The sequence below is a fragment of the Microcaecilia unicolor genome, chromosome 4, assembly GCF_901765095.1.
Source record: "Microcaecilia unicolor chromosome 4, aMicUni1.1, whole genome shotgun sequence".
Taxonomy (NCBI): Eukaryota; Metazoa; Chordata; class Amphibia; order Gymnophiona; family Siphonopidae; genus Microcaecilia; species Microcaecilia unicolor.
The window spans coordinates 288276434-288299052 of NC_044034.1; the positions used below are offsets into that span (position 1 = coordinate 288276434).

At 42.9% G+C, this 22619-nt stretch overlaps 1 protein-coding gene across 1 annotated transcript in view; it reads right to left on the minus strand.

The window, feature by feature from the left end:
• Positions 1-21349, minus strand: part of LOC115469221 (VIP36-like protein) — a 32074-nt gene extending 10725 nt beyond the window's left edge. Inside the window, exons 1-3 of the mRNA XM_030201650.1 lie at positions 21235-21349; positions 19288-19405; positions 17279-17361 (exon numbers count right to left, since the gene is read on the minus strand). Coding sequence (XP_030057510.1) covers positions 17279-17361; positions 19288-19405; positions 21235-21306 — 273 coding nt within the window. The 5' untranslated portion in view covers positions 21307-21349. The remainder of the gene's footprint in view (positions 1-17278; positions 17362-19287; positions 19406-21234) is intronic.
• Positions 21350-22619: the final 1270 nt, after the last annotated feature.

The window sequence follows — 22619 nt, forward strand, 5'->3', positions numbered from 1 at the left end:
TACTAAAACAGACTACATAGCTATCGGCATTGCACAAGATCAGGCCATAAAAGCGCCTAAATGACTGCTGAGTACTGGGAAGCAAATTCGTTTGTGTGAGGCACAATGCAAACCGCTATAACTGCATTGAATTAGCACTGGTTAAATAAAAGCTAACAGGACTAAGGAAAAACCAATGAAAATGCTTACCGTACACAAGAAAACGCTGTGCTGCTTTGTGAAACGAAATGTATGGCAAAACATGAAACCACCTTCAAGGGAAGGATTTATACCGGAAGTAAAGATGACATCACTTCCCCTGTGATTGGAACGAACCATTACTAAGGAGATATAGCACATGCGAATGGTGGGGTCGATACTTAATGGTATGATCGATATAAGAGACTCCACTGCTAAAAGGGGTTAGTGAAGACAATGGGGCGCACATAAAGCTATAGGTGGAATCTAACAACAATAAAACAAGAGATTGGACTATATAAACCATGTGATCCCATATGTAGTTCCAGCTAACTACAGAATACAAATGAAAAATAAAAGGTAAAAAATAAAAATAGCGATTCAATTGTTCGACATGGACAAATAATTTTGTAAAAAAATTTTTTAAACATATATATAGGTCCTCGTATACAGTGTATATGCTATAAAAATAAAAATAAAAATGGTAATAATCCTGAATGATGGAACAAAATAATAATAATGGAAATGAAAAAAATGAATATGAAAAACCAAAAAATGTGTAATAGAAAAAAGACAGGCGACTGGGAACACTGAACAAAAATAAAAATAAAAGCAAAAATGAAAATAACAAGGATGATCATAAAAAAGGACTGAAATCCATGTCCATATTGAGTCCATGCGGTGTGGCTGTACCTAATGTATATATAGTTCTCTGTTCTTCCCTTAGCAGTTTCTCATCCATATTACCACCTCTCCAGGACATAGATATTTTTTTGAATACAAAAAATTTTAAATGTTCAATTGTATGATTTTTTTCAACCCAATGAGTCACCAGGGGGGCGCTATGTATCTGCCTTGTGAGGCAACTCCTATGTTCTATAATTCTTGTTTTTATGGCTCTCTTAGTTTTTCCTACATAGAGTAAGTCACAAGGACATATTATGATGTAAATAACTCCAGTAGTATTACAATCTGAAAAATGTCTGAGAGTGTAGTTTTTGTTATTATGTTTACTGTGAAATGAAGTGATAGTAAGTGAGTGTTTGCACACTGAACATCTCTCACATGGTATATGGCCAAAGGAATCTCCTCTTGTGGAATGGGGCTCTGGAAGGGTAGAGGGAACCAAAAACTCTCTAATGTTGCGGTTGCGGGCGTGTGCAATGACTGGAACTTGATTTGTAAAGCAGGTATGTGTCTCCAAAATATGCCAATGCTTTTTAATGATGTTTCTAATGCCTCCTGATAAATGTGAATATTTTAATGTGCAAACCAAATCTGGGCTTAGTTTGTCTGGCTTGGCAATCAGGAGATCATTCCTGTTCTTATTAATGGCCCTCTTTAGACTATTATTAACACATGCACGGGGATATCCTCTGGAGCTGAACCTGTTGGACATATCAACAGATTTAGTTTGGAAATCGTCAAAATCTGTACAAAGCCTACGCAACCTCAAGAACTGTGAATAAGGTAAGTTTTCTTTTAATGATCTATTGTGAAAACTAGTGAAATGTAAATAGTTATTCTTATCTGTAGGTTTCCTATATATAGTAGTTTTGAACCCATATGTAGTTTTTTGTATCAAAATGTCCAAAAAAGGAATCTCACTATGGTGATGGTGCATCTGAAAACGTAGGTTGGGGTCCCTGGTGTTCAACCAAGACATGAACGAGGATAAACTATCTATGTTGCCTTTCCATAGCAGAAAGATATCATCTATATAGCGTTTGTACATTCTGATCTCTTTTTTATATGGGTGTATTCTGAGAAATCTCTCTTCAAACTGGGCAACATATAGATTAGCAATATCGGGGGCCATGGCTGACCCCATAGCTGTGCCTTTAATTTGTTGGAAAAAACTGCCATCAAAACCAAAATAGTTCTTAGTAAGGGCAATAGTAGCCAAGGCAAGAATGAAATGATTAGGAATACGTCGCTCATGGGTCCTTCTCTTAAGTGTATTCTCTATTACTATCAGGGCTTCCAACTGAGGAATATTGGTATAGAGAGCTTCTATGTCCAGGGTCACCATAGTAACATCTTCAAGATCTCCATCAAACATTTCTAAAATGTTGATCATATGGGATGAGTCTCTAACGTATGAGTCAATCTCTGGGACAAAGGGTCGTAAAAAATAGTCTACAAACTGAGAGAGAGGCTCTAAAACTGAACCGTTTCCTGAGATGATAGGACGACCAGGTGGGTTATCTAACCTTTTATGTATCTTAGGAAGAGTATATATGGTGGGGATAGAAGGACACTTAACTGTAAGGTAATTTTTTTCTTTAAGAGTGATATACCCAGCATCGAAAGCAAAAGACACTAATTCTAATATGTCTTTCTGAAGTTGGTCAGTAGGATCTTTTTCCAGTTGGATATAATATTCTAAATCAAAAATCTGTCGGTGTATTTCCATGATATCGCCATTTTTATTTTTTACCTTTTATTTTTCATTTGTATTCTGTAGTTAGCTGGAACTACATATGGGATCACATGGTTTATATAGTCCAATCTCTTGTTTTATTGTTGTTAGATTCCACCTATAGCTTTATGTGCGCCCCATTGTCTTCACTAACCCCTTTTTAGCAGTGGAGTCTCTTATATCGATCATACCATTAAGTATCGACCCCACCATTCGCATGTGCTATATCTCCTTAGTAATGGTTCGTTCCAATCACAGGGGAAGTGATGTCATCTTTACTTCCGGTATAAATCCTTCCCTTGAAGGTGGTTTCATGTTTTGCCATACATTTCGTTTCACAAAGCAGCACAGCGTTTTCTTGTGTACGGTAAGCATTTTCATTGGTTTTTCCTTAGTCCTGTTAGCTTTTATTTAACCAGTGCTAATTCAATGCAGTTATAGCGGTTTGCATTGTGCCTCACACAAACGAATTTGCTTCCCAGTACTCAGCAGTCATTTAGGCGCTTTTATGGCCTGATCTTGTGCAATGCCGATAGCTATGTAGTCTGTTTTAGTAGTTTATAGCATGCCCCACACCGACTATTCCATTCATTTTCATTGTTATATATTTTATCTGCAATAATCCCCCCTTTTTTGATTTACACCTAGGGGAGCTACGTCAATATTCCCTTGGGCACAGTTTTAGATATTTTTAGATGTTAATATACATTTTTAGACTCATTTTTTTCAATATTCCGTGTTGATAGTATTGTTTCATATTGTCTTCATATGCTCTCATATGTATTAACGGGTTCTTGTGTATGATAAGCATTTTTTTTTCGATTTCTCCTCTGCCTTTCCAACTTTCATTAAGTCTTCACTTAAATTAGTGCTGATTTAGTGCAGTTATTGAGTTTAGCATGGTGCCTTACATAAAGTAGCGTACTTTTCAGTACTCAGTATTAACTTTGGCGCTTTCATGGCTCGATCGCGTTGTATTGCTGATAGCTATGCTGGCTGCTGTAATAACTTATAGCATGCCCCACACCCATTATTTTTTCTTATTTATTTTTTCTCATTTCGATTGGCATTTACCTTTTATTTGTAATTTTGCCCCCTTTTTGATTTACACTGAGGATATTTATGTCATCATCCCTGTGGGCACAGCTTTATTTATCTTTACATGCCAATATACTTTTGCTGACTCTTATTTTATATTTTTCATGGTGACAGTATCGTCTAAACATGGCCTTCAGGTGTACTCTGCCAGCATGTTATGTGGTTCTTTATGCACTTTTGCAAAGGTAATATTATTTTTCAGTTAGGTGGTTCCCCTATGTTATGGTCCATTTTTCTTAGTAGTTTATGGTCTTCTTTTTTAATATATGCTATTTTTCACAGTAATATCAGGCAATTCTTTTTTCTGTTTCTCCCATCCTTATCATTTTATGGTTCATCACCTTTGACATTTGCTGATTCATTTGGCAGCCGTGCCTTGTTTTCATTTTCATTTTTTTATTCTTATTTTCATACCCATGTGGTCTTCTTCATTATTCTCCATCATCAAAACAATTTTTTGGGATCCCTGTCCATATATTCTATGTTTCACTTTTTTCAGTATCATTTCATTTTGTTGTATATGTATGTATGGAGAGTATGTAGTGATTTATGCCTTCGTTTACATATTTATTATAGATATCGTTGTTAGCAGCTTTAGTGCTTTTTTTCATCTGATCTACAAGGTATTTTTTTCTACAGATAATACTAGGTATGTCCTCTATATTTATACTTTATTATGTTGTGTATTTTATTCCATGCCTTGTCCTCATTATCTCTATGTGGTATAATTTCATATCTTTACATAATTCAATATTCTTTATTCTTTTAAAGTCATATACTCTTATATTTTTATCATATATTTTTTATTATATATACTTTGCATCTTTCATTCTGATGTTTTATTTGTCTAAATTTGTACAAGAAATTGTATATGGATGTTCAAGTTTTTATTCATGTTTTTAATTATAATTGTATTTTTATGCATGTCTTTGTATATTATATTATTTTATAGACCCCTGACGCAGGCCTCACGGCCGAAACACGTCACGTGTCGGGTCATTTCTGCTACGATTATACAATACAGTACATTGAAACACAAACAGTTCAAAATGTAATGCTATTCATAATCATGAGAGAAGAGGAACTTGAGAGAGGAGCTAAAAGGAAGTACACTGATAAGGCACAGACATATGTGGAAATCATTCCAGTAGTAAAGGAAAGGGTTACAACACAGTCAAAACTGACAAGTTAAATGAAAACTTAAGCCACCCCAGGCTGCATTCTATATAGCAAAATTTAAACTGTAAGAAGGTTGGAGGGTCTAAGCAGGTCAGGAGGAGGTATGGGGCCAGACTACATTCCCCACAAGGCCCTGAGAGAAGGAATCGGGGGGGGGGGGGGGGGTAGGTCCCAAAACCTGGTAGGGACACCACGTGGAAGGGAGGGGGAAAAGGACTGGAAAAAGCAGCTGCTATGGCAGACGAGGGCCAGAAGGGGGAGCCGTGATAACAAAGCTCAATTCCCTTGGGTCAGAAATCAGTACAAGATTCCTTCCACATGAGAGGGGGAGGAGGTCTCTAACCAACAGCCTAGCAGAGAAGCAGAGTTAATAAGAGTGCTTGGAGGAAGGAGAGTCTGGAGGGCCCAGCACACCAGGTTTGGAGGAACCGGTTGACATGGACTGTAATTGTACTCTGGGGCACAGTTGCAGGGACTGAAGGCAGTGGGTGGTCACAGGAGTCAAGTAGCTGTGTTGTGGGAGGTGTTCTGCCATTCTGTAACCACCCAAGTGGAAAGACTTAAAACTGAAACCCAGGCGGTTGGACTTGGGAGAACTCGAATTTAAAGGGAGGGTTTTTCCTTTTTTGCTTTGTTTTGAAACTGAATGAGACCTTAACCCCTTTGAACTGAAATTTGTGGAGGAGGGGAAATAAACTGCTTTGAACTAAAACTGTGTCGTCTGGAAGGACTTTGTTTTTGGACTGCCGAAGGGAGCCTACCATTCCCCTGAGGGTTTGCTACCAGGATGACAGTTATTACAAAACGTACCATTAATTTCTGCTCCTGGAAATTTGCTAGACAAGTGGATTATATCTCCCTACCAGTAGGTGTCCTACTACAAAAATACAGGGGTATATCTACAATAATTAGCCAAATCAATTTCACATATTCTACTAAATTGACTAATATACCATTTTTTTACCTCCTTATCAATAATAAACTTCACATATACTTTGTTCAACTATTCAATTTGCATATTTTATCATTCAACTTTTTGCAAACAATAAATACAATAAATACCAATTAAAAAATATACAGAAAATACAACTCCAAAAATACCAAACAAATAATGTCCGATGTTGTTCTCTTTATCAGATTGATTAAATCAGTTGTAGTATAAATCCTTCCGTCTTTTGCACACTTAGGTTAAACATTTAACCTTTATAATAAGTCATTCCAAAGTCCTTCTGTGCAAGAACCATGTGGCATAAATTAAAGATTTCACTTGTAGCTTCATCAAAAAAAAAAAAAAACACTCTGTTCCCAGCTTCAAATTATTCACAGCTGAATCAGAAGTCCAGATTCAAACAATTCTATCACTGTCGCACATCATGTGACAGGTGTTTCAAACGTTCCAACTGATGAATCACCAAAATATTTCTGGTCCTACCAGTAGGTGGAGACAGAGGTGCAGTAGAACTGGCCAGCCTGTAGTCGACTGCCCAAACCTAAATATTGTAAAACAATAGCAACCAAACCAAATGCAACTCCCTCCTTTTTTTTTTTTTTTAATTCTTTTGAGATCACCCCTCTGAACTTCTTCCCAGGAAACCAGGATACCAAGATCTCAGCGGGCTAATAATGTATGGATTGGAACAGGCTCAACTTCCCATAGCTCACATCCCTAAGGACTTCAGCATTACTATCATTCGCACCATTGACTGCTGACATTCTGCCTCTGACTTCGTCCTGATCAGCCACTTCCTTTTGAAGTTCAGCCACCACCACCACCTTGGAGAAGGATTTTGGTACTGTGGCTAGTCGAAAGGAAAGAGCCTGGAACTGGAAGCACCTCCCTACGGTTTGTGGTGGTAGGAACATCTGATACTCCTTGTGGATCAGGATGTAGAGAGATATGCATCAGATAGATCCAAGGAGGACAGGAACTCCCCTTGAAAAACTGCAGCCATCATTGATCACAAAGTTTCCATGTGGAAGAATAGAACTCTGAGGCATAGACTATCTTCAAATCCAGAACTGTTTGGAAAAGCAACCTCCTGCTTTGGGAACTACATAATAGATGGAATATTAGCCCTGGCTGAATTCAGCCTGCGTACCGTACTACCCTTCTTTTGGCATCTAAAGCACAGGAGGATTCAATTAAAAAAAAAAAAAAAGAAGGCATTGGGCACTCAGGAAACCAGATCCAAGGCATACCTTTGCTGAATCACTTCAAACTCACTGATCTGAGGCTATTCAGGCCTACTTCTGCTAAAATCACAAGACAACTGCCCACAAATAACACTCTGGAGGGGGCCCGAAGTTCTTCATTGAGTTTTTCTGAGGATTTCGGGACTCTGAGGTATCCCAGGGCTTTTTGAACATCCAAAAGGAGCAAAAGCCAAATGCTGGAGCTACAAATCATCCAGAGTGCTTGGACAAGGTAAACCTTCTTTGTTTCATACATTTTGGATGTGAGCTGTTGAGGATGACTTTAGGGCTGTACCGAATATTCGTATTTGATTCGGCACCGAATAGTGCCTCAAACACATAATTTGTATTCAGCCAAATAGTAATTTAAATTCAAATACCAATCATTTAGGGTTCTACTGTGCTAAATCCTACTGAAATAAACACCATCTTTGATTTCACGTTGCTTCTTTTACTTATGTTATTAAAGAATCTGTTTATAGTGTTAATTATTTATGATAAAGTTCAATGCACATTATTCATATTTGGTATTCATTGTCAGCCGTATTTTGGCTGCTTTCTGACGAAACCAAAACCAATGGTTTCAGTCAGCCTCTACTGGATATTTTAGATATGGCAGTTCACTCACCACTAAGAAATTGGTAAATAGGATTTCAGTGCACCTAGGCATCAAATTAAAGAATAATGGATTAAACAGATTTAACTATTTTCCTTGTGTTCATTTTCTTGGTACCTGCTCAAATATTCACTTCAAAACATACAAGGAAAGATTCCCCCTCTTTTCCAGAATATATAGAAAGATGACATTATAGCCTTCCCTCCATTAACTCTAACCCAGGACCGAGCAGCATCGTGAAGCTGAGATACTATCAAAGCCCTACCAATATTGGTCTTGCCAAAAAGTTGTCAACCTTACATGATGGTCTGTTGGAAGAGACCATAAGAACATATAAGTGAATTTCATCAGTATAGCCTGTTATTCATATAAATTATACTCTTTAGAAGTCTGAAGGGAAGGGGGGAGTGAGGGGATGGAACAGGGGAATACTATTTTGAAATCTCCCTATTGTAAACATGGGACTATAAGAGCCAAAGCTGGGTGTGTTAACAAGTCTTTGGTATGATATGCTGTAACAGATATAGGAAGGGCACAGGGGTTGAGGGGAGTGTAGTATCTGGGTTGTAAGTAGATAGGAGGGGGAAGGGTAAATGATTGAAGGTGTATTGACTTATTTATTTATTGGGATTTATTAACCATCTTTATGAAGAGATTCACCCAAGATGGTGTACAGCAAATATAGTTTAACATAAAACTTACAATTTTGTTTAAAGCATAACAGTAAAATAACAAAAAATAAACTAAATGCAATAAATGAGGTAAACTTGAAAACAGTAAATTGAAACATAATAACAGAACTACCGTAAAACAGCATCAAAAATATACATATTTAACAGCACTGGAATTCAAATACCAGAGATATAATAAACCCTAAATCCTAATAAATAAATAAACGTTAGCTAATACTAATGATACTTATTGAATTTATTGTAAAATGATATATTTTGACCAGTCATTATTGGGTTTCTTGTGTGTTTGTTACAATTTTGTACTTGATGGCACAAATGGCTTATGTTTTGTTGCGTTTATCAATAAAAATGTTTAAACACTTAAAAAAAAAAAAGAACATAAGAAACCAATGTTGAATGAAAGGTGGAGTGTGTCTAGGAAAGATGAAGGCATGCCATGACATGCTAGCTAGTACCTGCATCCCAGGGGTGTATCTCTTCTTCTGAGGCTGGCATCCAGAGGCATTTGTGCAAAGAAAGAAAAGGCAAAAAGAAAAAAAAGCAACACACACACACAGCGTGGAGCTTAGTATTAACCTCAAGCAACAATATGAGAACTCAGCACTAGGCCTTCAAAGGCCTTCATCTCCTGTCAGCATCTGACATTCCTGGTTCATAATTACTGAGGGTACTGTTTACAAAGCACTCCATAGAGAAGCACATCCTTTTAAAAAAAAATAGCCCTTCATGAGTTAGCACTGGGAAGCAGGCGTTACTGCTAACAATTTATAATCTCAGCTAAAAATTACATCAAAGTCTTGATCATCTTGAAGATCCACAATCCCTAACAGGCAAGCTGCCTGCCTTGTGTTCTGCACAATCATTTTGCTGTTGTGTGTGTTCTTATAAAGGCATGTTTTGCCAACAGTGAAAACAGTGTGCTCAAAACTACTATAATATTCAATAAGAAACACTAATATAAAATATCCCTTTAAAATCCTTGTATATGCTCTGTAACTACACACAAAAAGCTACAAAATTACATTTCTTAATGCATAATTTCAATAATCAGCTAACAGAACCCCCCCCCCCCCCACACACACACACACACACACAAACTTAAACATAAGCATTTCTATACTGGGACAGACCGAAGGACCGTGAAGACCAGGATTTAGAGATTCTCTAAGGGCTAGATGCACTAAACAACGCACCAGCAACGTGGTTTTTAAACTGGTTCTAGCCAGTTTAACGCGCAAGTAGTGAACCGGGACATGCACAAAAGTGTTCTCCGAGCCATTTCCCTGTCACGGTAGCAGCTAATGAAAACAGAATGCAAAAGAGCAAAGGTAAAATTATGTCTTACATGATAATTTTCTTTCCATTAGTCCCATCAGATCAATCCAGAGACTTGTGGGTTATGTCCCTACACTAGCAGGTTAGATAGAGAGAACACCGAAGTTCCTCACAAGAGGGTATGTGCAGCCATCCCAACTTCAGTATACAATACCAAAGCAGTAAGAAATCCTTGGAACCATAGGTCACTCTCCTGCCTCTTGAACAGAGCAAACGAGCTGCAGAAGAAACCCTTGCGGCTGCTTACAGTAACAACTGTTCAATAATAACTGCTTTAACCCAACTCGCAGACTACAAGAAGAACGTGAACATAACAACAGTAACCACATCAAAGTCTTCAATATATACATCATACAGAATCAGCTAAAGTGAACCCCAGGAAGGGCCTCTGGATTGATCTGATGGGACTAATGGAAAGAAAATTATCAGGTAAGACATAATTTTACCTTCCATAGCGTCCCCAGATCAATCCAGAGACTTGTGGGATGTACCAAAGCAGTCCTCAAGAAGGGTGGGACCGCATTCTCCATGAAGACAACACCGAAGCGCCGAAAAACGCATCCCGACGCGCCGCGACATCCAGTCGGTAATGTCTAGCAAATGTGTGTACCGACGCCCAAGTAGCCACTCTACAAATCTCGTTCAACGGTACCAGCCGCTACTCCGCAATGGATGTGGCCTGAGCTCTAGTCGAATGCGCGCAAATCTGAAGAGGAATCGATTTCCCCATGGAAATATACGCCAAGCCAATCGCTTGCCGTAGCCACCGAGCGATCATAGCCTTAGAAGCCATCTGTCCCTTTTTGTGTCCCACAAACAGAACAAAGAGATGATCTGACTTCCGAAGGAATTAGTAACCTCTAAGTATGCAATAAGAGCCCTTTTGACATCCAAACACCGCAAGTGACGAAAATCCTCCGGGTAATCTTCCCGCTTGAAGGTTGGTAAATGTACTTCCTGATTCAGGTGAAAACGAGAAATCACCTTCGCAGAAAAGATGGAACCGTACAGACCAAGATCCCAGCCTCCGAAAAACGGAGAAAAGGATCCCTGCACGACAGTGCAGCTCGGAAACCCGTCTTGCCGAAGCCATGGCCACCAAAAACACCATCTTCAACGTGAGATCCTTCAAAGACGTCTTACTCAAGGGCTCGAATGGGGCCTGCGGAAACGCCCTCAGGACAAGGTTCAAATTCCATTCCGGTACCACCGGTAGCCGAGGTCTAACGTGACTAACACCCCGGAGAAAACGAACTACATCTGGATGAGCAGCCAATGAGCGACCACCCCAGCGACCTCGGAAACAGGCCAACGCTGCCACCTGCACCTTGAGAGAGCTTAAAGACAGGGCCTTATCAAGCCTCTCCTGCAGGAAGGCCAAAATAGACCCGACAGGAGCCGATTCCAGCAAGACGCCTGCCGACGAGCACCAAGAGACAAAGGTTCTCCAGACCCTAGCGTACGCCGCAGAAATAGACCTCTTACGCGCCTGTAGCATCGTACCAATCACCGGTTCAGGATAGCCCTTGCGCCTGAGCTGTGACCGCTCAATAGCCAAGCCGTAAGCGCAAATGAAAGAGGATCCTGCATGCTCACTGGTCCCTGTACCAGAAGATCGGGAATATCCGACAGACGCAACGGTTCGTCTATCATCAGACGCATGAAGTCCGCATACCAAGGACGCCTGGGCCAATCCGGAGCTACCAAAATGACTACCCCCGGATGATGCGCGATCCTGCCGACCACCCGACCGATCATGGGCCATGGAGGAAAGACTACAGCAGGTACTGCGGCCACCTTTGCAATAACGTGTCTATTCCTTCGGACCCGAATTCCCTGCCTCTGCTGAAAAATCAAGGCACTTTGGCATTGAACGAACGGGCCATCAGGTCCACTACCGGCATCCCCCAATGATCCGTACTCCGGGCGAACGCCACTCGAGAGAGTTCCCACTCCCCCGCATCCAACCGGTTCTGGCTGAGGAAATCCGCCTGCACATTCAGGACTCCCGTGATGTGCACCGCTGACAATAATAAGAGACGCGTTTCCGCCAGCGGCAGAGGGCCAGAGCCTCCGTTGACAACTGAGCGCTCCGAGTGCCCCCCTGGTGATTAACATAAGACACCATTGTCGCATTGTCGCAAAGAACTCATACCGAGTGGTTCAGTACCAAGACCTCGAAGGCTTGAAGCGCCAGTCGAATAGCCCGCAACTCCAGCAGATTGATTGGTAGGCGGGTTTCCAATGGGCTCCACAAACCCTGAGCGGTGTCGAACCAGACTCCCAGATATTCCAAAGTCTGGGTTGGGACGAGCTGGCATTTGTGAATGTTGATCACCCAGCCCAGTGAACGCAGAAGATTTTTTTTTGTTTTGTTACATTTGTACCCCGCGCTTTCCCACTCATGGCAGGCTCAATGCGGCAGGCAATGGAGGGTTAAGTGACTTGCCCAGAGTCACAAGGAGCTGCCTGTGCCGGGAATCGAACTCAGTTCCTCAGTTCCCCAGGACCAAAGTCCACCACCCTAACCACTAGGCCACTCCTCCACCTCATTCATTACCGACTATGTTGCCCGAGCACATTCCTCCTGAGACGGCACCCAAATGAGCCAGTCGTCGAGATACGGATGAACCTGCACTCCTTTTGCCCGCAAGAAGGCTGCCACCACCACCATTACCTTGGAGAAGGTGCGGGGTGCCGTGGCCAAACCGAATGGCATGGCTCTGAACTGAAATGCTGTCCCATTACCACAAACGAAGAAAACGCTGATGGGGCGGCCAAATGGGAATGTGCAAGTACACCTCCTTCAGATCAAGCGCTGTGAGAAACTCTCCCGGCTGCACGGCCGCTACGACAGAGTGCAACGTTTCCATCCTGAAGTGCCTTACTTTGAGGGCTCTGTTGACTGCTTTGAGATCTAGAACGGGCCGACATTTTCCATCCTTCTTTGGCACAACGAAGTAAATAGAGTAGCGACCCTGGCCAACTTCGGCCGACGGCACCGGCACGACTGCCTCTAGACGCAATAATTCTGACAGAGTCTCCTGAACCGCTGCTCTCTTTAGCGGCGACTTGCAAGGAGACTCTAGGAAACTGTCTGAAAGGGGACGGGCGAACTCCAACTTATATCCGTCCCGAATAATGTCCAGGACCCATTCGTCTGCGGTCACCCCGGCCCACGCCTTCCCGAACTGAGACAGCCGTCCCCCTATGGCCGGGAAGGAATGGACCAGGGCCCCATCATTGGGTGCCTCTGCCACCCTGCTGGGGGCGTGAGGCCAAGACAGACTGGCAGCGATCCTGCCGAAAGGGCTGCTGTCTCTGCTGAAACCGAGGCTTAGAAAATCCCCCGGATCTGCTAGGCCTATAACGTTTGGCCTCCTTGAAGCGAGGTCTGAAGCTCTTCGCCTGAGACTTACTCTTGTCCTCTGGCAAGTGATCCTTGGAATCACCTAATTCCTTCACAATCTGAGCCAGTTCTTCTCCGAAGAGGAGGCGCCCCTTAAAAGGCAGCCTCGCCAAATGGGATTTAGAGGCCATATCTGCGGCCCAGTGCTTCAGCCAAATCCATCGACACGCTGAAATGGCCAATGAAACTTCCTTAGCTGAAGCCCTGAGAATGTCATACAGAACATCCGCCAGATATGCCAATCCCGATTCCAATGCCGGAAGGGATTCTATGAGATCGTCCGACGATGTCGCCTTCTGAACCCAGGAAAGACAAGCCCATGCCGCATAAGACCCGCAAATCGAGGCCTGCAATAACAAAGCCGCCACCTCGAATGACGCCTTCACCGAGGCCTCAAGTCTCCGGTCCTGCGGGTCTCGGAGGGCGGTGCCTCCCTCTACCGGCAAGGTAGTCTTCTTTGTCACCGCCGTAATTAAAGAATCTACTGCCGGCAAACGCAAGGACTCTAGATCCTCCTGCCTCAAAGGACATAGTTTGGCCATAGCCCGCGCCACTCTCAGGCTGGCCTCCGGCGAATCCCATTGGGCCTTAATGAGCCCATGCATGGCCTCATGAATGTGAAAGGCTCTAGACGGAGTCCTAGTACCCGACATAATACAGGGCGCAGACCCTGACTGAGAAGCGGGTTCGGGGGCCGAAATGTTTAGTATCTCCATAGCCTTCAAGATAAAGGACGGAAGTTCCTCCTTACGGAAAAGCCTGGCCGCGGTAGGGTCATCCCCTTCCCCCGCCGGCAGCTCTCCGTCCTCTATGGCCTTCGGGAGGGAATCTCCTGACAACGGCGCTTCATCGGAGTCCGACTGTCCCAACCCCTCAGCTCCCAGGCTAAAACACTCCAATCAGGCCCGTTTAGAGCCTCTATGGGAGAAGTCAGGAAAAGAGTCACGCTGCCCCTGATCAAAAAGGCTTCCATGGAATCCCCCCCCCCCCCTACTTTCATTAAGCAGGCTTTGTGCATAAGCAGCACAAACTCTGGGGAAAACGCCGCCATATGCGACGTCCATGAGGGGAGAAAAATCCGATGATCTGCGATCCGTAACAGAGCCAGCTGAGAGCTGCGTTCCCGCCGCCGCGCTTGCTTGCGGCTGAGGGGGGAGGGAGAAAATGGCGGCGGCTGACCCACGCACTGCAGCTAGCAACGGCTTTCCTGCCAAGCGAGAATTGACCGACTCAGCCACTTCCCCCCCCTGCCGAACGCTCCAGCTGATCTGACTGGGGCTTGACCAAGGCCTCGGTACAGCTCTCGCATGCCCTGGACGCCATCTTCTGTGCCCCGCATCGCAAGCACCGCTTAACGGTTTCAGAGGCTGACATCGCGCCAAAACCAGACTCCCCAGCAGTTCTGTCACGTACCTCTGAGTCTGTAGTAGGAAAGCTGTCTTACCACCTAATTGGATTGCTCCGTTAGTGATTTTGCCTTGTGTTTCTTTTTTTTTTTTTTGCAAGAGAGGAAGGAGAGAATCACAGGCAGGACAATTCCTTCAAAGGCTGACAGACTGACGGGGGAGACGGGCAGGGACCTGGCACCACCAGGTGTAGCCCCAATGTGCAAGAAAGCACCTCAACCCCAAATTATTTATTTATTGCATTTGTACCCCATGTTTTCCCACCTATTTGCAGGCTCAATGTGGCTTACATGGTGCCGGAGTGGCGATCGCCGCTTCCTGGTTGAGAAATACAAAGTGATATTGCATTAGGGTTCATAAATGATAAGATAGATTATAAAGTAGTTTGGATTAAAGTTCATAAATGATAGAGTAGATTATACAATAAGTTAGATAATCAAATATAGAAAGTTCATATCCTGCATGAGAAGTAGAGTGGTAGTGAGTAATGCGAACGTTCATTAGTGGCTGAACAGATGAAGCAGTTAAGTGTAGAGAGTTCCGTTTTGTCTAGTTTTGGTAAGGTTTCGTTTTCTAGTATTTAAGATGGATCATTGTGGTATGCTTTTTTGAACAAGTTGGTTTCAGTAGTTTTCAGAAGATTGTTAGGTCATGATTGTTACACTTAGAACGGGATAAGAGCCAAATCACTGCAGAGCTGCACAGTATGTCTCTACACCTGCTAGCTAGAGAGAATACTGAAGTTGGGATGGCTGCACATGCCCTCTTGTGGCGAACTTCGGTGTTCTCTCTATCTAACCTGCTAGTGGAGGGACATAACCCACAAGTCTCTGGATTGATCTGGGGACGCCATGGAATTAGTATTATAATGTGTATGCGATGCACTACCGTTTTCTGATCCCCTTACTGTGGAAAACCTAACGGGAGGTCTGCACCTCTGGTTGGGGCTGCTGTGAGGGAATCGGAAGGAAAAAAAAAACAAAAACATCCAAGTGCTAGTCAGGGATCTCCTAACAATTGGATGTCCTTCACAAAAAAAAAAAAAGTTACATTTTGTTTCAGCACTAAACTGCTGTCTGGTTTTCTTTTCATGTGCTGATTTCCTTGAAGCAGAATAGCTCTGACCCCTTCCCCCCAGGCATTTTTCTGCAGTCACAGTAGGGAGATCCCTACAAAATCAAAGGCAAAAGCATTTAAAGCCTCCCCAGAGCCCCTGCACCACCCACTCTACCTATTAGTGTATCTGGAGTCCCTGACCAGCACCTGGAAGTTTTCCTTCAGCTTTTGTGATGGGCATCCTTCTGGGACGTGTTTTTTTACGTGCCTGAAATGACCACAGCCATGGAGGTTCTCTCAACATTCTCCTCGGTTCTCTCAACATTCTCCTCGTCCCCTCCAAGATTGTTTTCAGCTTGCGCCCCCCCCCCCCCCCCCCCCCCAAGATCGGGACCTGCGAGAACGTCCAAAACTATTTGAAGTGGCCTCCCTCCAGGTCTCTCTCAGCCAATCACAGCGCGTTTAGCTGATATCGGTGACAGCTAATACAGAAAACGTCCAGTGCTCGTCAGGGATGTCCTTTTTTTTGTGAAGGATGACTTTGGCATGCAGAGCAGCCAGCATAATGACTGGCTGCTCTGCGCATGCTCAGCTGGCCGACTGGAAGGAAGGCAATCGTGTGCAAATGTGCTAACAGCAAGCAGCTCATTTGCATGCATTTCCTTCATGCATGCCCTTTCCTTACCGATTCGCTAAGGGATCGGTAAGGAAAGGGCTCTTTACGTGGGGTTAGTGCATCTAGCCCTTAGTTCCCCCCTTCACACCAGCTTTTTTCTAAACATGCTGAAAACCAGCCTGGTTATACGCTCCAGGACCAGCTTCAGAAATGCTGCATTAGAAGGGGGAAGTGTGACATTTGAAGGTGCTGCCTCCTTAGCCACTGCTGTCTCATCGGATCTAAGCTGAGAGGTACAGGACAAAGTTGACCTTCCTCAGGTAAAGATGAAGAATATTCTTAATCCATTTAAAGAATGATTGTAAGAAAAGCAATCCTCCCAATTCTCATCAGGGAGTCATAAAGCAATGGTTTCCCACCATACTACTTCCCAGCTGAGTCTAACCAGGAAGTCATTATATATAGTCTCTCTCCCCCCTTCCATCTGGTTCTCATCAAGTAATGCTGCATGGCCCTCTTCTCCACTCCTACCTATCCGGCTCTCTTCAAGAAGCTGTCATATACAGCATCTATCTCATTTTACAAATAAATAATAGGAAAGACATTGTGAACAACATTTCTGATTACTTATCTCCACTTAGGTCTCAACAGGGATCCATTCTGTCTAGCCTTTCTCACCTTCCCAGCTAGTCTTTATTACAGGGTCAATATAGCCCCTCTGAAGCACTTTTCTAGACTTCTCTGATATGCAGACTAAGAGCCACAGTAATCCCATGTGGATCAAAGAGCTGAATGGAGCTCTCAAAGCCCCTTAAATTTCAATTTTTGGCAAGTTACTAAGAGACATGGTGAAACAACACCACTCTCACCTCCTCTCCAGGACACATCTCAAAAACTATTTTTGAATTTAAATTTTAATGTGCTTCTCTGCAACACAATGCAAATGCAAAGACATTATTACATATTTGTATGTCCTAACAGCAAAATTCTACCAGAAAGCATGACCTCTTGCCAGTTAGAAGTTAAATGCTTTTTAATGACAGCTTGTACTGCAGACACACAGACTGTCAGCTCCTTACCTCATGCTGCTTTTCTTCATTTGGATATGTATCCACAAATACTCCAAGCCCCACAAAGTTATCTTTACTTCCAAAGACAGGTCCTGAAACAAACAGAGATGGAAAGAAGTTGGAGTACACACAGCTCCTGCAGCCATATAAGTAGGCCAGCGATTCCCAAACTTTTTACAATGGCGGAAGCCTTAAAATATATTTAATACATAAAGGAATCCCCCCCCCCCCCCCCCCCGAGTACCATCTAGCTTCTGCTCCCCTTCCCCTGGTCCCATTTCTCTTCCCTCCTGCCCTCCCCCATAGTTCAGCACCTTGGGTCTCTTTCTCCCCCTCCCCAACCACCCCGGGCCCAATGTTTCTTCCTCTTCCCTCCCTCAATTCAGCATTTCCACTTCTCTCTCAGACTGCCACACCCTTAATCTACCATCTTCTCCCCCCCCCCCCCCCCCCCATCTACCTCATGCTGCTTTGGAGGGGCTTACCTTTAATTTACTTTGGCCAAAGAGGTCCATGCCCTTGTTGCCTGCCAATATATTATACTCTCCTACCTGGGTAATTGTAATTCATTGTATGTTAGTATTTCTACTGGTTTGCAAAGAAGGATGCAGCTAGTTCAGAACACGGCTGCCCGTATGATTTTTAAGAAACTGAAATTTGATCATGTGTCACCACTTTCACAGAATTACATTGGCTTCCAGTGAATAGGTGACAAGATTTTAAAGTTTCTCGTTTTGTGTTTAAAATCTTTTGAGAAGACACTCCAGTAGAGTTTATGAGTCTAGTTTCCTTCTCTAAGGAAGTTTTCTGTTAGATGTTCTAGGATTTTTAAGCTCATGTACCCTTCTTTTAAAGGTGTCTGTTTAAAAAAGATACTTGAACAATCCTTTTCGTATAAGACGGTATCTATTGGACTGCTCTTCCGAGATGATTAGACTTGTTTCTTACACTACATTTAGAAAATGTTTAAAGATGTATTTTTTCACTGATAACTGAAGCCTTTTTGCTATTCTTTTCTTTCTTCTTATTTTTTTATTTGTATTTCTTTGTAATTTGTTGTAAACCACTTTGGGACCTTTTTTAAGCATAGAAGTGGTATATAAGATCAATGGATAGAACAGCAGCGAGAAGTCGACAGCGTACTTCAGCGACCAATGCTGGACCTCTAGTGCATGCTTAGTTCATGAGTGGGAGTGCCGGTGTCTGTAGCTGAAGCAGGCTGCTGACTTCCTCGCTTATGGAACCCCCGAAGAGAGCTCATGGAACCCTAGGGTTCCACAGAACCCAGTCTGGGAATCGCTGATGTAGGTTTTTGAAATTCTCTAAAAACCTGGCTATTTGGCTGGCAGAAGAGGGTACAACTGTCCTTGACCAAGTATTGTACCAAGTAGTAACTGGGTCACTTCACTGTTAAACTTCAAATAAATAAATGTCATAGACTAGGTCTGTTGAATGGACTTAATTTTTACTGTATCACGTAAAGAAAGAATCAAGGCAATTTCTTCTTTGTATCTGCTTCTTTAAGTTCAAGTTGTGGCGCTGCATGCCTGTGCTGAGCTTTTAGTTTATGCGTTTTTGAGTGACTGAAAGTTCATCTCATGCAATTTTATGATACTGTATGGTGGACGCTGGATGAGTTTTAGGCATATTATTGCGTTTATCTGCTGCTTATCTGGACTATTGTAACTATTTTTCAATGTCTGTACTGCACACTGAGCAAGTTTGCTATTATGGAAATATAAACTCTATATTAAACTACACACTGTACGCAGGGGTTCAGAAGTAGCAAAACAACAGCTGCAGCAAGAATTCAATGCAGAATACATGCCCATGTGCCACACTGATGCCACCTACATACAATCTAGACATGCTAAACAGTCAGTATACTTGAACCAAAGTGATGCTGAATATGGGACAACACATGAACGGATGCTGTAGGGATATGCCGAGTGTTTGGAACAGTATAGGTGCTGAATGCTATAGACATACACTGACCATCATCCAGTCTCACTACTTACCATTCTGCATTCTGTCTTTTGTGTACCAGATAGCAAAACCATCTCCATTTAGATTCTTCTTTCCCTGTCCATGGATCTTAAAGTGCACTTGCAATTCCCAGTCTCTCAGGTAGCAAGGCTATGGCAGAAAATAAGAGACAGAACAGTCAGAGCTAAGCCAAATTAACAGTCATCAGAGACCACAGTGACCAAGGACACAGACAGGGGCTGGATGAAAAGATACCTAAGAAGGGAAAAAAAGAGCAACTGGGACAGGGAAGAGAAAGACAGTAAGAACATGAGGAGGAGATATCAGGTGCAGTGATACAGCAGGAATACAAGTAATAGATATAAGAGAAATCGCGGCAGTGAGGAGGAAGGGACTGGAGGAATGATGTAAATGAGAAGGTAGCAGCCATGGAATCAGTGATGTGTACCCAGAGAATACAGGTTTGGCAAATAAAGGAGAATGGAGGAAATTCTGAAGGGTAGAAAGCGTGGTCACAATTCTGAAGGAAGCAGTCATGGAAACTTGGTGAACTCAAGGAAGCCAGATAGTAAAATTCAGTACTGCAGCTAGAAGAAGGAGAAGATACTTTTTATCTAAATTTCTTTTCCTTGAATCCTGTTAGACCAGTCCAGACTAGTGGGTTGTGACCCCAACCAGCAGATGGAAGCAGAGAATGCTGAAGTTCAGTGACATCACTGTCCCTATCAGAATTGGTGCAGTTTTGCTTCTCTACAGCATTCTCCATCTTCAGCAGGTGGTTGCAATCTGGACTGGTGCTGCAGCTAGGCCAGATCCCTAGAGGCTGGGTCAAAGCCCATGTCCTTGGGGGTCAGTCCAAGCACTTTCTGCTGATTAAGGGGATTTGCAGCCCTGTTCCTGGTACTAGGTCACCGTCCTCCGGGAAGGGGAGGGGGTGTTAATGTCAGGCAGTGAGGGTCTCAAACGATTCCGGCGTAAGCGTGTGGGGACAGGGGGAGTATAAGTGGCTGAGGAGCCCCTCAGCTCTCGTGTGTGTGCAAGTGTGTTTTTTTCCCTCTCCTCCTCCTCCTCCTAGAGGAATTTCAAGATAGGGAGCAGGGAGCCCTTACTTTTTTTTTTTTTTTTAAAGGAGCAGCCATGGACCTGGGAAGCAGGTAATGTGACAGAAAGAGAGCACGCGGAGGGCACTGCTATGTCAGGGAAGGACGAGGGTGGTTGGAAAGGCACCGCCATGCAACTTAATGGTAGACCGCAGCTGCTGCAATGCATGTAGAGAACAGCATCTTCCCTCAGCTGCAGGTCCTTTCTGCCCTGCCTGTGATAGAGGACAAAAATGAGTTCAAGAAATAAAACAAAAAAACAGGACAGTAAACAAACAATCCACTGAGGGATACCTGCACAAGGTGACTGGAAGAGATGATCCCAAAGGACATCATATACTATCAGAAGAAAATCCCAGAGCTCTGATTGTCCACCAACGCAAACTCGAGCAGAATTACATCCCAGTTCATCTCAACCACATAGTCCACAGCAACACACATAAATTTGCAAGCAAATATTTTAATGCTACTATTAGAACTTGCATTAGTACACCCAGGCACATGGACTGCAACTGTTATCCCTTTTCACTGACTATGGGGGAGAGAGCAATCAGTTTTGTCTCAGTACAATGCAGTGAAAACATAAGCAAGGACAACAAGGGAGTGCATTCAAAAATTTTCACAATTTGTACCATCAAACAAAAAGGAAGTTAACTAACAACTAAAAAGGAGAGGTACCACAGCTACACCACAAACTCATCTGCCCCACTTTTGCACACAAGCACACTAAAGTGGTGTCACTGCCATATTACCAACTCATCTGACTCACGTGTACACACCTGCACAATAAACTAATTTATCCCACAGGTATATCAATGGCAGCAGTCAGCACCCCAGCTACCTTTCCAGATGTCAAGATGCAGAGCACTCTGCTCTTACCACACGGTTCCATACGGCTCCCTGCTTGCTCTGCACATCTGGTGTTAGGCGAACATACTGAGTGGTCACCATAGCATTCCCCAGGAGGTCCCACAAAGAGGAGGAAGAAGAACCCACACCTACAGACAACAATCAAAATCAGGAATCAGATGTTACAGTAGAAATAACCTTATTAGACAAAGGCTTTATTCTCAAGCTTTATAAGCAACATCCGGATTTTCCATAACTAGTGCCCAACTTCACCATGCCTGAGGTACTGTATGCCTCACCTCACACTGAAGACTTCAGTTCAATTTTCCAGGCAGTTATCACTTCAGAAGTTGTGTCACTTTGCCTGTATTAATGAACATTAATGCAGAAGTGAAGGAATAACCTAGTGATTAAAGCAGGAGTTTGATAACCAGGAAAGCTATGGCTCAAATCCTGACGATGTTCCTTGGGATTTGGAAAAGGCACTTTATTCTCCACTGCCTCAGATAAAAAAAAACTTAACTTACAAAGTTGCATTATTTGCCAAACACACAGCTTAAATGTGAGATCTTTTTTGTACCACAATGCATATTAAATATGAGCTACAATGCTTACAAATGTATGCAAAGCAGCTGTTATAATGCCTTTGTAGAGCTCCATGGTGTGACCGCACCGTGAATAGTATGTGCAATTCTTATCACCGCATCTCAAAAAGATAGAGTGGAATTAGAAAAGGTAAAGAGAAGGGTGACGAAATGATAAAGGGGATGAGACAACTTCCCTATGAGAAAAGGCTGAAACGGCTTGGGCTCCTCAACTTGGAGAAAAGACGGCTGAGGGAAGATTTAATAGAGGTCTATAAAATACAGAACGGGTAGACGTGAATCACTTGTTTACTCTTTACAAAATACTAAGACTAGGGGGCACTCAATGATGATACAAAGTAGTAAATTTAAAACGAATTAGAGGAAATATTTCTTCACTCATGTAATTAAACTCTGGAATTCGTTGCCAGAGAATGTGGTAAAAGCAGTTAGCTTAGCGGGATTTAAAAAAAGGTTTGGATAGCTTCCTAAAAGAAAATCCATAAGCTATAAAGATGCACTTGCAAAAATCCACTGCTTATTTCTGAGATAATCCATTTTTGGAATTTTTCTGTGGTTCCGATATGACGATATTTACAATAGGGCATTTAGATAGAAGGGTACTCTCATCCTTTTTGAGCCATAGGACAGTGAGGACTTTAATTTTGAAGTTGATTTCCTCACTCATGACGTTATTTAATCAGCTGGCGCGGTTTGTCAGTAATAAAAAGACGCCGTCGCCATCTTTAGTCAGATAAAGTAATGGAACACACGCACTTGAGGCAGTTATCGGATAAGCCATTAGCGATTTAAAATGAATGCATGATACAA